This window comes from Danio rerio, chromosome 23 (genome assembly GCF_049306965.1).
Source record: "Danio rerio strain Tuebingen ecotype United States chromosome 23, GRCz12tu, whole genome shotgun sequence".
NCBI lineage: Eukaryota > Metazoa > Chordata > Actinopteri > Cypriniformes > Danionidae > Danio > Danio rerio.
Window position 1 is genome coordinate 23,621,820 of NC_133198.1, and position 16,721 is coordinate 23,638,540.

Consider the following 16,721-nt stretch of genomic DNA (forward strand, 5'->3'; position numbering starts at 1 on the left):
CTAGATCAAAAGTATTGAGGAAGAACTGAGAAAGAGGGACAATAAGAAAGTTGAAAAAAAGGATGAAGATCTGTTTCGAGGGACTGACTCTGAGGTAAAAATTAAGATAATGTGGAAAAAAAACCCACTGCTTGTAGGTGCCGATTAATTAGTAGGCATATATAGCATCACTGCACTTCGGGCCTCCTGAGATTGAGTCCCATGTTTCCTTACTTTACCTGTGTGGTAGATTAACTCTTACTTTCATTCCCTTTTAATGTAAAGATTAGCGAGAGCATTCAAGAAAGGCTTAAGTTCCTTGAGAGTCGTCTTACTGAAGAAAAGGGTTGGAGGAAACAGCTGGAAGTGGATCTATCTGTAGCCAAGGCTGCTCTCAAAAAGGAAAAAGAGGTACTGTAAAATTGTATATGTTTTTATGTATCTTGTTTTGACCATTAAGATCAGGGGTGTCCAAACTCGGTCCTGGAGGGCCGGTATCCTGCAAAGTTTAGTTCCAACCCCAATCAGACACACCTGGGCTACCTAATCAAGCTCTTACTAGGCTTTCTAGAAATATCTTTGGAGGTGTGTTGAGGCAAGTTGGAGCTAAAATATGCACAACACCGGCCCTCCAGGACAGAGTTTAGACACCCCTGAGTTAGATTATGTCTACATTTACCTGAATAGATTTGAAAATGGCATTTTTGTTTTATATAATTTTCTGTCTACACTAGATTTTGTTTTCTGCACTGCAACATAGGAAATCATTAATAATGTAACTTGCTGCGCAAGCTTAAAATGTCATAAAAGCACACTGAGATGATGTCTGTTTATTTGCCACTTTCATTTCTGTCATTTGGGTGTGAACAGAAGGTCAAAAATTTGTCAAATGTATTCTGAATGTTGATGTACTGTAGCCCTTTGCCTAATTTCCATATAGCGGTATGATTCAGTTTAGTACAGTATGATTTGGTATGTGGTTGTGTTTCCACTGCTAACAGTACCCTTATTTAGTGGTGTACGTCAGAAATTTGTGATTGACGTCATTTGTGCTCAAAATAGAAAGCTGTATGAGCCATTCACATATTCACGTTTATTTGTATAGTGCTTTTATAATATAAATTGTGTCAAAGCAGCTTCACATAAAAACATAGAAGATCATAGTAAATTGAAACAGTGTCAGTCAAGTTTTCAGTGTTTAAGTTCAGTTCAGTTTAGGTCATTTCAGTGGGGTTCAATAATCACTACTGAGAATCCAAACACTGAAGAACAAATCCATCGATGGGCAGCTCTACAGATCCCGAACCATTCAAGCTAGTGGTGACAGCGTCAAGGAAAAAACTTTACCAATTGGGGAAAGTGAAGAATTAAAAACCTCGAGAGAACCAGGCTCAGTTGGGCACGACCATTTCTCCTATGGCCAAACAACTTGTGCAGAGCTGCAGTGTAGGCGCCGGAGGCTGGAGAATGGACCTCAGCGAAGACTCGTCTGTCCCTGGAGCGTCACAGAAATCAGTCTCATGCTCTCCACTCCTCCATGACCACCACAGCAGCTGCTCAGGATACGGCCTGGTCCAGGATTATGGAAACCTTGGGATCATCTCGTCGCTGTTCTTGGATCAAATTAGTGGCGCTGCGTAGTCTGAGGGCCTGGGGATGAGTTATCCCCAGGTGGAAATAGAGAATGAAGAGAATAATTAGCGTAGCTGCTGTTCACAGTGTATAAACGAGATGCAAAAAACTGCGTGGCGCACATTCATCCATCATATCACTAAGTGATGCACTGAGTGTATGCATTACTAAAAAAGATGGATCTTTAATCTATTTTTGAACTGCAAGAGTGTGTCTGAGCCTCGGACATTATCAGGAAGGCTTTTCCAGAGTTTAGGAACCATAAATAAGAAGGCTCGACCTCCTTTACTCAACTTTGCTATTCTATGCACAACCAGAAGCCCTAAGTTTTGAGATCTTAAAGAGCGGGTTAGATTGTAGCGAGACAGAAGATTGTTTAGATAAACATATCTGACAACAAGAAGATAACAAGCTTTGTTTGAGCTTGGGTTGAGCTGCGTGATAGATTACCTTGTCATGTTTCAGCTGTGTATTTAAAAATGGTGCTTCCTATGCTATGATTTGTCTGGCCTGTTCCACATTCAAGCGATGATTATCTGTAAACCAATTATCATTTGGCAGCAACTTAGAAATGTTTTGTTAGGTACCTGAAAGGATCCCTAAAATGTGGTACAGTACATGTTGCTATTTTGGTACTTCTAACACTGGAAACAGAAATTAATCTGTAACGTTCTGTGCTATACCGCACAGTGGAAAACAACTATTAGTTCTGGAAAGCTGTATAAGTTATAATGCACTATGCATGCATTTGTAATTTAAATTATAATATATTAATCTAAATCCATATACACCTTATATGACTGTATACAGGTTATGCAAAGAGACCATGAGGAGCTGAAGAGATTACGTGTAGAGGTTCAGAGGCTGGAGGTGGAATGTCGTCAAGGGAAGACTCTTAACAAGAACCTCACGCAGGTTAAAGGAGAAAAGGGAATTTTGGAAGAAAAAGTAAGATCATTTAAGTATTTACTGCTTATTGCATTTTTATCACAGCTAATCTTCGACCACGTGTGCTGGGATACTTCCTGTCGCTTGCAAATGCCAATGAGGTTGTGTTTGCAGGTGGCCCAGTTGGAGCGTGCTCAGTCTCGAATCCAGGATGACCTGACCCTTCAGAAAGAGAACAGCCAGGCTGAAGAGGACCTGAGAGACAGCAGGGGACAGGTGGCAGAGCTTAAGTCCATGGTGGACAAGCTGCGAACAGAACTGACTCGTCTAGAGAAGGAGCACAACACCCTCAGGTAAAGCAGTCTGTCATATTTCACACATTTTTTCCTTCTATTTTCCCTCAATATGTTTGATTTAGTATGGTTGGCCGGTCCCTGCAGGAAGCATGTGTTCTGTCTGTTTGTTAGAGATGAGCTGATGGAGAAGCGTGGACTTGTGCTGCAGCTGCAGAAGGAGCTCAGTGAGAAAGCCCATGAGAGGCTTCAGACCGATGGAGAGAAGGAGAGACTCAGTCTGGAACTCCTGCATCTGCAGCAGCAGCTCCAGTACACCAGAGAACAGATACCCAGATCTGCACAGGAACATACAGCTAACCACAAGGCCACTGCTCAGAATGAAGGAAGTTGTCAGGTAGTATGGCTCTTTTAGGATGTTTATAAATCTGCATGAGAGTTAGCCACACTCACTTATTTTCATGTCACGAAATACACAGAATAGAGATATATTATGGTTGAGAATTTATTTGGTACAGTATTATACTGTTTTTTATGTCTGTGAGGCCAAGCAACAGTCTTCAGTGTCACGTAATCCTTGTGAAATGATTCTTAAACTTAAGTCACACTTCAGCTTTTACACATATGCAATGGTCCACATAAAATGAAAAGTGCAATTCACTGAAGATTACAAAAAACAGTAGACGCCTGCGTTGATAAGCACTTTCGTACATACAAATAAAACTTTTTTTAAAGTGCAAAGACATTTTTTGTCACAAAAATGTTGGTGAAATAAAGTGCAGACATTGAGCAAGGGCAAAAAAATGTTTTTTTAACTTTTTGTTGCTGTGTTGCTCCTCTAGCTGGCCTGTGTGAAGTCAGAGGTGAGTAAACTACACTCCACCCTGGAGGAGGAGAGACAGCTGGCCAGTCAACACCAGCTGGCCCTGCAGGCCCAGATTGCTGAAGCTCAATCCCGGGTTAAGGTCAGTCAGTCTTCATACATTACCACATTCAGATTCACATCAAATTCTACTTTGCACAAACATTAATGAAATTTGCTTAATTGTGAAAAAATGATTTAGCTTTTTCTCTGTTTGTTTTGAATAATGTGGCCATTATTTTTTTGTGGGACAGGCTCAAGACTCACTTCTACAGCAAAAAGGAGAAGAGAACAAACAGCTAAAACAGGACCTGCAGAGAACCCAGCACCTCTTCACCTCGGCTGAGCGAGAGCTACGCTACGAGAGAGAGAAAAATCTTGACCTTAAGAGACACATTGCACTCCTAGACCAGGAGAAGGTCAAGGTAAAAAAAATGCAAACGTTTTAAAAATGAATGCATTAGAGAAAATGCCGTTAGATTAAATGATAAACATTTTTTTAAATGATTACAAAATACAAACTAAAGTGCAGTTTGTTTTCATAAAATGTATCTGAACACTTGAATCTGAAAGCTTTGGTGATATTATGTTGTATAAGAGAAAAACAAGTTTCTAATGCTCATGATCATAAATACAGTAATAACAGAAAACTTAAAAAAACTATATATATATATGTATATATATATATATATATATATATATATATATATATATATATATATATGTATATGTATATATGTATATATGTATATATATATGTATGTATATATATATATATATATATATATATATATATATATATATATATGTATGTATATATATATATATATATATATATGTATATATATATATATATATATATATATGTATGTATGTATATATATATATATATATATATATATATATATGTATGTATATATATATATATATATATATATATATGTATGTATGTATATATATATATATATATATATATATATATATATATATATATATATATATATATGTATGTATGTATGTATGTATGTATGTGTATATATATATATATATATATATATATATATATATATATATATATATATAAATGTATATGTATATATATATATATATATATATATATATATATATATATATATATATATATATATATATATATAGTTTTTTTAAGTCTGAGTTTCGCGATGTGTATCGTGGTTGGTGTATCGCGAAATTTCGGTTCGGTTTGTAATATCGTTACACCCCCAATATATATATATATTTCAGAATTTTCAGCATCATTACTTTATCTTCAGTGTCACTCAACATTCAGAAATCATTATAAATGCATTCAAATATATATATTTTTACAAATTATTTCAGTGTTAAAATCAATATATGCTTTAATTTGGATTCATTGATAAATAGAAATTTTGGTAAAAGACTGATGTCAGAGACTAGATGTCAGATTTACATAGCACTGTTCATGTTAGTGCTCAACAACATCATGTTTATGCTTGGTTTTCTTTAGCTGTGTGCAGAGCTGAAGCAGGCCCAGGCCAAAGTAGCCCAGCATGAGGGGAACGCAGCAGGACAGGTGGCAGAGCTGGAGCGACTCCAGCAGAGGGCCAGAGATCTGGAGCTGGAGATGGCCAGAAGCTCTCAGAACCGTCAGACAAACAGCAGCCTAATGGATGAGCTTAATTCACAGAGGTCACGTGTGATCGCTGCTGACAAGAAGGTGTGCGTTTACAACATGCTAGATCTCTCTTGTGCAGTTATCAGGTACATGCTTATTTACCAGTTCCTCAACATCTCTGTAGGTTGTTGAACTGCAGCAGCAACTGAAAAATGCTCTGCACCAACTGCGCCTGGAGGAGGCCAGATCAGGAGAAACCAGCAAACTGGAGAGAGACACCAGAGACATGTCTGATAACCTGTCTGCTCTCAGAGCCCATTTGCAAGAGGAGCAGTTACAGAGGTCAGACATGTCACTGCACCTCAAGCCAATAGCAGTGGTTGACTGATTGGTAGGCCCACACAAAATCTGCACCTGCAGTAATCAGAAGAAAACTCAACAGATTTCCAGATTTTTATGGCTTGTTGCTACTGACTGGTACATTATGGTATGTTATGGGTCGATACGGGTCAACTTTATCAGGCTTGCGTTTCCAGGCCTAAAGGATAACAAGGGTACCCTTTTTGGTGGCCGTTGTTTACGACAGAAAGTTTCATTTGACGTCATTCTCGCTCGAGGAAATACTTGAGTATAAATGTTCATGACTAACCTTTATATGAACATGATTTGATCATAACGGTATATCAACAAAATATCCTACTGTAACTTCTGTGATTATATTAAGTAAATAAATAAATGCAACATATATAAACACATACAGAACCTTACAGACTCCGATATGCTACCATCTACAGAAAAACTACACACAGCATACATTTGGTCCTTATTTTGGTTCAAAAACAACACGCAGCATAGCCCACAGTCAGTGCAAACCTCTCATTTCTTTATTCTTCATCAGCACATGTGACCTCTGTTAAAAAGAAATTCCGTCATTCCGAGTTCATAATAGTTCAAAAGGTGATGATAATAGTTGAACATGGCTGTTTTTTCATGTTTTAGGTTGGTGTTGGGTATCATTCGCACCTTAATTTTTCCGGTTTCTTCTTTGCTTTTTTGCGCTTGTCTCTCGCGTTTGTCCGTTTATGAAAAAATCAGATGTCAAAAGCACTTTAATCACGTGCACATTATTATCATCAGCTCAAGAGGATCGTTATTTCACATACAGACGCGCACATGAATGATCGCGAGCTCCCTAGAGAAAATAAAACCCCTCGCACTTTTAGACAGTCTCGTTAAACAAAAACAGGAAACAGCAGATTTTGTTCTTCTTGGCTTTGTTCATCAAGACAACAACAAGGTTTGTTTGAGCTGGGGTCAACCATGGCTCATTATTGTATGCATATAGTATTACGATGTAATGTCTCGGCTGTGTATTCAAAAATGTTTTTCTGCTTGTGTATGCTTGTGTATGCATGAGTGACGCTTTTTAGCTGCGTGTCTAGCTCCCCCTTTTGGGACCCTTTTGTCATGCTAGGTACCCTTTGCAAAGTGTACACAAAAAGTGGCACGGTACGGTTTGCTTTTAGTTGCCAGTGGAACGGCCATAAAAGCGTACCGAACTGTTTCGTACCACTCGGTGGAAATGACCATAAAACCCATCATTTAATCTATTTATTTACTGTAAATGTGTGTAAATATATATATTTATTAATTTTTGTATAGTACAACGTGTATTTTTTTATATGAAAGTGTCTTCGTTTACCAAACAAGTTAGGTAAAAAATTAAGAAGTTACTTTTTCAGCCCTTATATTCTCAAAATCATTCTGCTTAAACAGATTTTATTTAATTATTTATATATATATATATATATATATATATATATATATATATATATATATATATATTTTTTTTTTTTTTTTTATAAAATCTTTGCTGAAATAGTAAAAAAAGATTCCGTCTGACCCTACTGATTTGCCTTCAAGTTTTTATTTTTACACCTCAGGAGCTCTCATTCTTAGTAGTTTACTGACATTAGTACTAGTATTAGAAATGTAAAAGCTGTACTTTTTTTTACATTTCTATCTATCACCTAGCAAATGTGCCAATATATGATTTCTATCACGTCTGAATATTTCACATTTAATTTCGTAAACATTGCAAATTGTCAAATCTTTTGAAATGTGCAACATAGGCTGCGTAATATGTGTAAAGAAGAAACATTTCAAACTGTGCTGTACTAAATTCAAATGGCTGTTTTTTTAAAATATTTTTTCATGTCATATTCACCATGTAGTGTATGTAAAATTACTCTATATAACATTTATGATTCCTAAGTCAGACATACGTTTCAGATTATTAACATCAATGCTATTTAGTTTTTTCTTTCTGTTCAAGTCTTCAGGTATACCCTCTGCTAACTGCTCGCCATGTCTCATTACAGCCTGTGTGCTTTGTTTTCACTTGTATTAAAACAATATATATTATTTTAGGATAATTAAAGCTGTTGGTTGGGAATCGCCATTTACTTTGAAATGCCATTTTCTCCTGGTTTGTGGCAGCGAGGGAGCAAGGGAAGCTTTGTTATAATTTTATTTGGTTCTTTTTTTAGCAGGTAAGTTAGGATTATTTCCCTGCAAGTTAGTTGTCTTTTTGTTTATTATTTTGGCCTGGATTCTCTTCCGAAGAGATGCTTACCAGATCTTTATTTTTGAAAATAAACATTGTTATTCCTTGCTAAATACCTGTCGTGGTTATTGTGCGCTGGAACAGGGGAAGGGGAAAACCCTAAAATTGTTATTTTAAAATTTAGTTTTTAGTTTTGTTATCGTTCCCACCAACCTTAGACTGGTTTAGACGTAACATTCTATTTGTGAAAAATTACATTATAGTTATATAATTATATAATTTAAACCGAATTTAAAACCGAATCAAATGATTTACACAAAATGTTTCCCCCTTTGAGGTATACAGTAAATATGAGTCCATTAAAAATCCATATTGGTCAATATCTCTGATGATTTGAAGTGCTTCTTTTATCCTCACTCTTAAGCCACTTTGGATACATCTGCCAAATCAGTAGCCAATCTATTGGATTTAACAGTATCTTTCTGTGTTTTCTGATAGGAAATTACTTGAGCAGAAGGATGAGGAGCTCCAGCAGCATGTGCGCTCATTGCGGGCCAAGGAGGCAAGTTTGGTACGCACCAACTTGGAAATATCTCACCGTGTACAGGAGTTGGAGACTCGACTGCAGGTCATGGAGAGTGAACTTAACACAGCTAGAGAAGAGGTTTGTGGGATAACAGTGTCATGCAAATTGTTGAAATAAAATGAGTGTAGCTGATGACCATGAACTACTGATGTGTCCTGCAGCAGAGAAGCGGCCAGAAGAGCTGCCACAGGCTGGAAGAACAGCTGCTGTCTGCCCAGCACGAGTCTGAGAGACTGCAGGAAGAGCTGAAGCTGGTCGTCCAGCAGCTTGACACAAATGTCAGGTATTATTCCTCAATGGCTGAAAATGACAGTAGAGTTTGGCGTAGGTTGCATACATTTTTTGGCAATTTGCAGCTAAAAACAAAAAAATAGCATTTTGGTGTTTTATTTACTTTATTGTTTTATTTACTTGTCTGCAACATTTTGAAAACAAAATATTTAAACTTTAAACACTTTCTCCACTAGAGGGTGCATATTCACAACAGACTTTTTTTATTTTTTTTAATATTCATAACAGACAAAAATGTAATTTCATGATGCTGTGACTCATGGGAATCATGGGAGTTGTGGTCTTTATTTCATCTTACAGGACTAAAAATATTACATTTAATTTGTCATGCATCTCCTAGCAGGTTAGCACACGTTTCTGTATGAGTTTGTTGTGTTTTCAGTCTGTTTTTAGTGTATTAAGACCATTTTTTTTCCTGAAACTAGTCCACAACTGTATGATTCTCTTCATTTTAAACGCTATTGACCATTATATCAAATAGACTAGGGCTGAAAAGATATTTTAAAAAATGGCATTGCAGTATTATATTCGCGATGTTGGGTATAATTTTAACTCATAAAATGAATAGCTCTATTTGCAAATAATTAGCAACTTTAGGACTAATTTGGATGATAATAGGAAGATTTTGTAGTAGAGCGCATCTGCATAAAATGTAAAAAGCCAAATCAAAAGCAATGATACAGTAAAGCATACAGTTACAAATGAAATCAATGCTTTATGGTTTTTCTGGGAGTCTAACAATATTCAGGAACACAAATTGAAGAATTAAATGTAAAATAAATAACACTGTATAATCTTCATTCTGCACACAATGAATCTTTCTTGAAGTTACAAATTTTAATTTCTTCTGCCTGAATGCTTTAAACTGGCTTGAAATGTGTACACAGTCACAGGCCCTAAAAAACAAGCAAATAATACTATTTTTTGGTAACTTTATGGTTAAACTTTGCAGTTATTTCACAGTCGTGTGTGTTACTCAACTATAATGCTGATTTGACATTGCAGATGATGTTATGTGACTATTGTGGTTGTGCACATTATGATATCGATGCCATAACTATATATTGTGCAGCCCTAAAATAAACTCTTGTTCTGCAGGAGATACAATGAAAAACAGTCACAGCAGAAAACCAAGTTGCGCAGAGCTAAACAGATCTTCATGAAGACAGTCAGCCAACATGAGCAAAGGATCCAGCAGCTGGAAAATGATCTGGCTCTTGCAACAAGTCTCTCAGAGAAAGTAAGTATTTTCTGACCTTAAACACTAGATATATAACCTATACACCGTCCCTTGAGTGTGTCACACTATGAGCAGGAGAAGGACTGGATTAGGACTGTAACAGAAGAAAACGAGCAACTCCTTCTGGAGAGACGAGAACTTCTTCAGCGAATAAGTGAGGCAGAGGAGATGGGGAACAATGGACTGAGAACCGCTACTACAACCCAGCAGAGGTAAACATCCCTTTAAAGCTCTTTTACATTTGACAGGAAAGCACAGAAACATGCTAACTGATTTGTTTTCTGCTGTTCTTTCTTAGAGTTAAATTCCTGGAAATGGAGAACAAACAGCTGCAGGAGAAAACTCTAACACTGGCCAATCAGATAGGAATTTTAGATCGTGCATTGAGAAACCTTCAGTCGGTGTGTACTGTTGAGGTACACCTCTGATGAGCTACTTCAATTTTATATTAGTATTTAAAGAAAAACTTTAAACTATTTGAAGTACACAGATGCTGCTAATGTGTGTGTATTTGTCGTAGGAGGTCAAGAAAATGTTTCCATCTGGAGCTCATCAAGATGGTTTGTTGCGAACATCAACTCCAAGGTATATATTTTCCCTAACCTGATTTGACCAAATAGGACATGTTCCTGGATTAACATCCCAATCAGCCAATCAGAATTAAGGGATACGTTTACCGTTTATGTTAAGTTTAAGGTTGATTTATACTTCTGCGTCAAGCGTAGGTATGCTCCAGCGCAGCCTTCACGTGGCCGCATAGCCCTCGCCATGGCTGACACGGACACCGACACGCACCCCTTTAAAAAAAATTTAACTACACGTCACAACGATGCGTAGCACAAGCTCTGTGGTTGGTCAGTTAGGTAGCTGTGACCAGTGTGACTGAGAGCCACACGAACCCGTTGGAGTGAGTGTTTACAAGTGTTGAGTCCCATGAAGTAGCTTTAGATGGAAACTGTTGTTTTGTGTTTACCTTTTGATTAAAGTTGTTGCATGTCTGCCGGTTCCAGCTTCAAAATAAAAAAGTTTAAGCCACTTGTACATTTAGGTAGTGTTAGGAAAAAACAAAACGCATTCGAAGAAACACACCACAGAGGAACATAGAGGAACAGTATAAATGCTATGTTCAAGGCAGGCACCGTAGATCAAGACGATCGCTCGACACAGAAGTATAAATCACTCTAGGCTTACGGTTAGGTTTATGCACTTTTACATGATTGTTATCTAACTATTATTCCCCTCTGATTTTGGGGATAATTTACAATTATGGTTGGGATTAGATGGGGCTTAATATGTGCCAGAACACGCTGGATCTGGCACCTCTGAAATCTGATCCTGCACCTCATTTTACCGATACCCCTTCTCACCGCCCTCCTCCCCTATCTGCTGTTTACTTTCACTTTGTTCTGCGACTCCCCAACCCTCTTCACTTTCGTCCGCGACAACCAACCCCCGCCACATCTCTTAACTTACGTCCGCAACACCCTTCCACTATTCAACGTCTCATTATCTCTCCCGCTATTTTTTTCGGTATTCCAACTTCCTCTATATTTCAGTTTGAGAATAGTGTTAGATTGAGAAAAAACTATACAAAATCTTACTTTCTGTATTTAATACAATTTAAGTAAGGCTGCACGATATTGAAAAAATCTGATATTGCCATGTTTTGTTTCTCTGCAATACATATTGCGATGTGAAAACACTTTCACCAGATGGCTTGAATAGCTCTATTTGGAAAGAAATCATTGATTTTTTTGACTAATTGGGGTGATTTTGTAAGGATGTGAATCAATTTAAAAAAAACTAAAACCAATTGCTGGTAAAAAGTTTTTTATTTCAATAGAGCAAAGAAAAAAGTTAAATAAACAGTGATTTATGGATTTCCATCAAATCAAACAGAAATTTAGAAGGTACAGAAATTGAATAATGAAATGTAAAATAACTTTTTCTGTTCATAAATGCTTTAAACTTTTGAAATGCTGTTAAAGCTCATGCAACTGGTAAACTTTCACTCTGTTATGGTATTACCTTGCAATGACTCCACAAATCTCACGTATTCTCAATTATTGATCAACTAACCCCAACTCAACATTGCATGTCCTGCCATGTAACAATTGTGGACACACGCATTGCAATATTGATATATTCTGCAGTCTTAGTATTCAGGTGTAGTATTCATTATTTTAGGTTTAGTGTTCAGTATTTAATTTAATAAAAGTGACAGTAAAAGCCCCAAAATGCCATTGTCAAGTAAATAAAAGGTTACAATTTTAGTTTAAAATAAAAATGGTATAAACCTACTATCAAATACTTGATCATGGGATTTCTTTTCTGTGCTAATAATCCAGTGGTGGCTTTTTACACACTTGTTGTTCTAGTCCACAGCCTGGTCTCTGTGACTCATGGGGAATATTGGATGCCATCCGCAGAGTCAAAGTGGGTGAATCTGGAGTGAAGAGCATGGAGATCTCCTCATCTGTGCCTGTTTCACAGTCCACTGAGATAGGCTACCTGAACCTGACCTCCCCTCTGACTCCCAACAGCAGGTTAGAGCAGGAGGAGAGTCTCAGTGCCACAAGCGATGAGGCCTGATGACTGTCAAATGCCACCACAGAGTTTGCCAATTCTGAAAAGTCACTGGATCAATCAAAAACTTTAATATTAAGTGAACTGTAAGTGGGTTAAACACAGACGGCTTGCTCAAGGAGTGGGTTTTATGGCACTGTGACTCTGTTTCATTTTTAGGTCTTTATTTTCTTATACTTAAAAATATTTTTAATAGTGTGTGACGAGTGGCATTATTGCTGCATATTTAACATGGGATGACTTTAGTTCCATTGACTCACATAGGGATTTTATATTATCCGCAAGCACTACAGTTCATTTGATGCTAAGCTCAGTAGCCTTGTCCCATCTATAAGAATGCCATATGTGTTTTTACACATTCACCTTATTATGGTACGACTATAGAAAAGCACTTAAAGCACTATTAATCTGATGTTCAGATGGTATCCTCTGCAGGTGTTTACAATTGAAATGCACTATTGCCTTTGGTGAAGTAGTAAGTATTTAAAGGGATAGTTCAAATTCTTGCGTTTACACTCCTTTAACTTGTTCAAGGCCTGTTTGAGCTTCTCTTGTTGAAAACAAATATTACTGAGCAATTGACTTTCATAATATTGTTTTTGGTTCAAACAATGGATGGCAATGGCTGCTGGTTTCCAAAATTCTTCAAAATTTATTTTGTTTTCAGTGGAAGGGAAATAAACGTTTAGAACCGCTTAAGTGTGCATAAGCAAGAAGGGAAATTAAATATTGGGCTGAACTATCCCTTTAAGTGTAAATGCCGACCAGTACATGTAAAAACATGTTTTTTGTATGCTGATTTTAGGTCCAAATCTGGGAAAATATCACTTTAGGCTGAAATAACTGCGTTCTTTGTAGCCAAACCTGGGAAAATATCACTTATGCCTCATTCAGACTAGCAACGACTTTGTAGCTGCCTGTCGCTCTGGGTGGTGACCTGCTGCAAATGCAGGTCTGTGTGAAGGTATATATAGCACAAATACAACCGGCCTTTAAACGAGCTGAGAGGATCATGTGAGCTCTACTGGTGCACTTCAAAGTTGCACTTCATTTGCATAAAGTTGAAAAATTCTCAACTTTGCCGCGTTGCTCAACACGCCCACCTGGCCGCCAACCATAGATATATACACTAGATATCGCATTCGGACTCTGAGCATGCGTCATTAGCGCCGCCACATTTGTACAGTGCTCCCAAGACAAACTTCATTCAACCGCACCTAGTCAAGACTGAAGCCATTGTGAAGATGCTCGACTTTAGCGCGGTGTATGGTCACAAATCACAAAGGCAGAACATTTCATACGTAAGATTTCGTTTTTTTACGTTTTTGTAAACACTTGAAACTTGTATGATTGTTGGCTAATTGAACGAGTCATTCATAATAGGAGATTCATTCACAAACTAATTGCTCCCTCCATTATAATTAGAAGTGAAAGCAGGAAAGGGTGTGTGTTTCAGGACATGGATTAGATCAAATTTAACAGGGAGGGAGGATAATACATTTCCATGCCCACAAACACATGCTCTTTGTCAGCAATGCCCTTACGGTCACTTTTCCAATGTAGAAAAGTGATGTAAAATTATATTTTTCGTAATTTAAAAAATATATTTGCATACTGACTACCAAGAACACTACCGATCATAGATGAATATATAAATGGGTTTATACCTATGGCTCCGGATGGCCAGTCCTCCACTGCATGGCCCCACATTCATTTTAAAGATGTGTTACCCTGTACTAAAATGGCGGCTCTATTGATGCATTCTTTTTAATAGACATCAATATCGCAGGCGACATATAATGTAAATATCTATGGTTGCCAACGGTCACTGTTGGTCGTGTAGACGGAGGTCACCGAATGTCGCTTGCTCTCCGTTGAAATGAACGGCCGCTGCGAGTTGCTTTTAGTATGAATGAGGCATTAGGGCTGAGATAACTGCGCTCTTTGAAGCTAAAAATATTTGCACTACTGTTCAAAAGATTTGGGAAGAAATTAATTCTTTTATTCAGCAAGGATGCATTAAATCGATCAAAATAAGGAATTTTTACATTTTATTTCGGATAAATATACTTAAATAATAAAGCATATATTCCTATTTTGAACTGTGTTCATTATAAAAAGTACAAGTTAAAAGTTTTAAACTTTGATAATGATTTTTGAAGAACTGTTTGACACTGAAAACTGGAGTAATGAGTAAGAAATCACTGGAATAATATTCTTTATATATTGAAATGGAAAAGTTAGTTTAAATTGTAACAACATTCCTCTAAATTGACTTTTTTTTTTTTACAGTATTTATGATTACATTAATGGTGATTTGTAAGAGATTATTATTTTTTATTTTATTTTTATTTTAAAAATATCTTTTGGAATTTTGGAACAGTAGTTTGGTCTTTTTAGGAGGGCGGAAATCACAGCCATGAAATGTACAATCAAAATATTTATTTAGACCTGCTTATGTGTAGTATTTGCTTTACATATTAGGTACGCAATGTGGTTGTGATTAATAATTTACCATGAACAAAGGTTGCGTATTATGTTGTCCTAAAAAAGGGATATATTAGAGATACTTTAGCATTATCAGCCTTATGGTATTGTTGTTTACGTATGAAATGGGAGTTTTTAGAGTTTTTTTATATGTTATTATGTAGTCCTGAGAGACTGAAATGACCTGTGATCTGCGAGCAAAGTCACCTGAAAGAGGAAACACTTTGTAGAACTTTAAACTGTGGCAAAAGGATGAAGATCCTGCAGTCGTGCCTGTGCATTATGAGAGTATCGTACATTGTGTCCTGCTGCTATACAATATTAGGATGCAACCTTTACGAAATATTCATATAGGGCTCATTGTATAAACTGCGGACGACATCAGTGTACATGGCACACACTGACCTAGCATGTATTTTCTTAATAAACTTATTTTCACGATGCCTGTTTGATTGCTTTAGTCAATCTTGAGGAAAAATGACCTTTGTTAACTTTTTTTTTTTTTAATTCAGTGCAGTTATTATTCTCAAAGCAATACAGAAGGGCTTCATTTACAAATTATTGTTGCATTATAAATGTTTACTTGGGTATTATTCCAAAAATAGATATTTTAAGTTGCATTATTGAAATTTTGAGAAATATTACCATTGTATATAATGGGAGAACATTATGAAACCATCTTGAAAGCTGTTTTTCTCTTAAATGGAATCACTTTGGTTTATATTAGGATTTTTTCAACTGTGTATATTGTTATTGTTTTAGATCTGTCATGTTGACACCTGCTGTCGAGTAGCTCAGTACCAGCGTGACACATTATATTCATAAACCGAGAAATGTCTACAGTGTTTCCAAAACAGGATAAAAAGTTACCCACAATTTTCTTTTTTTGTAATTGAGAGTTTATATATTACAATTTAGATATTTTCTCCCCCGTGTAACTTGTTTATCATACTCCAGTATAAAGGATTGGAAAATAGGTTAAAACTTGTACACTACCTGACAAAAGTCTTGTCAACTATCCAAGCTTTAGGAACAACAAATAATAACTTGACTTCTAGTTGATCATTTGGTATCAGAAGTGACTTATATGAAAGGCAAAAAGCTCTAGATTACGCTTATTTTACCAAAATAAAATATGCTCATGCCTTGATTTTTTTAATGATTTAATCAGGACAGTAAGGTCTGACTTTGCTTAGACAAAAGTCTTGTCGCTTAACAGAAGTAATGTACAGTACAGAATATAAAGTCATGGTGCAGTGGAAAGAGAATTAATATGTGTATGACTTCCATGAGCTTGGACGACTGCATCCATACATCTCTGCAATGACTTAAATAACGTATTAATAGTCATCTGAAATGGCAAGGAAACACACTCTGCATGCCTCCCCATAATGAATGTAACCCCAATTTTTTTTTCTTTAACCAAACTTGACTGAATTCTATGAGAATCTTGGGTTCCAATAGGTCTTCTGCAGTATTTGTGATAATAGGATGCAGTTCAACAGATGATTCATGGGAAAATTTTACATTCAGCCACTACTTACATTCAACTAGAAGTCAAGTTTTTATTTGTTGCTCTTACAACAGGGATCAACGACAAGACTTTTGTCGGGAAGTGTATACTTTTTAGTTATTGTTTTCTTATTAATTACTTTTAAGTATTTTCAATAGTAACATTGGCACCATGATTGGTTGG

General features: G+C 36.4%; 1 protein-coding gene across 20 annotated transcripts in view; it reads left to right on the forward strand.

Annotated features, from left to right (window-relative positions):
* The window catches only part of ccdc30 (coiled-coil domain containing 30), a 36,007-nt gene that overhangs the window by 11,021 nt on the left and 8,265 nt on the right, over positions 1–16,721 (forward strand). For 5 of the 20 annotated variants that reach the window (XM_073938821.1, XM_073938828.1, XM_073938823.1 and 2 more), the window contains 16 exons: positions 5–94; positions 265–390; positions 2,422–2,559; positions 2,674–2,852; positions 2,967–3,189; positions 3,635–3,757; positions 3,909–4,079; positions 5,162–5,371; positions 5,454–5,611; positions 8,334–8,499; positions 8,583–8,704; positions 9,811–9,952; positions 10,028–10,164; positions 10,251–10,368; positions 10,473–10,537; positions 12,331–12,498. In XM_073938821.1, coding sequence (XP_073794922.1) covers positions 5–94; positions 265–390; positions 2,422–2,559; positions 2,674–2,852; positions 2,967–3,189; positions 3,635–3,757; positions 3,909–4,079; positions 5,162–5,371; positions 5,454–5,611; positions 8,334–8,499; positions 8,583–8,704; positions 9,811–9,952; positions 10,028–10,164; positions 10,251–10,368; positions 10,473–10,537; positions 12,331–12,498 — 2,336 coding nt within the window. Of the gene's footprint in view, positions 1–4; positions 95–264; positions 391–2,421; positions 2,560–2,673; positions 2,853–2,966; positions 3,190–3,634; positions 3,758–3,908; positions 4,080–5,161; positions 5,372–5,453; positions 5,612–8,333; positions 8,500–8,582; positions 8,705–9,810; positions 9,953–10,027; positions 10,165–10,250; positions 10,369–10,472; positions 10,538–12,330; positions 15,467–16,721 lie in introns of those variants that run through there. The other 15 variants (XM_073938837.1, XM_686840.10, XM_073938831.1 and 12 more) reach the window with 6 other exon arrangements.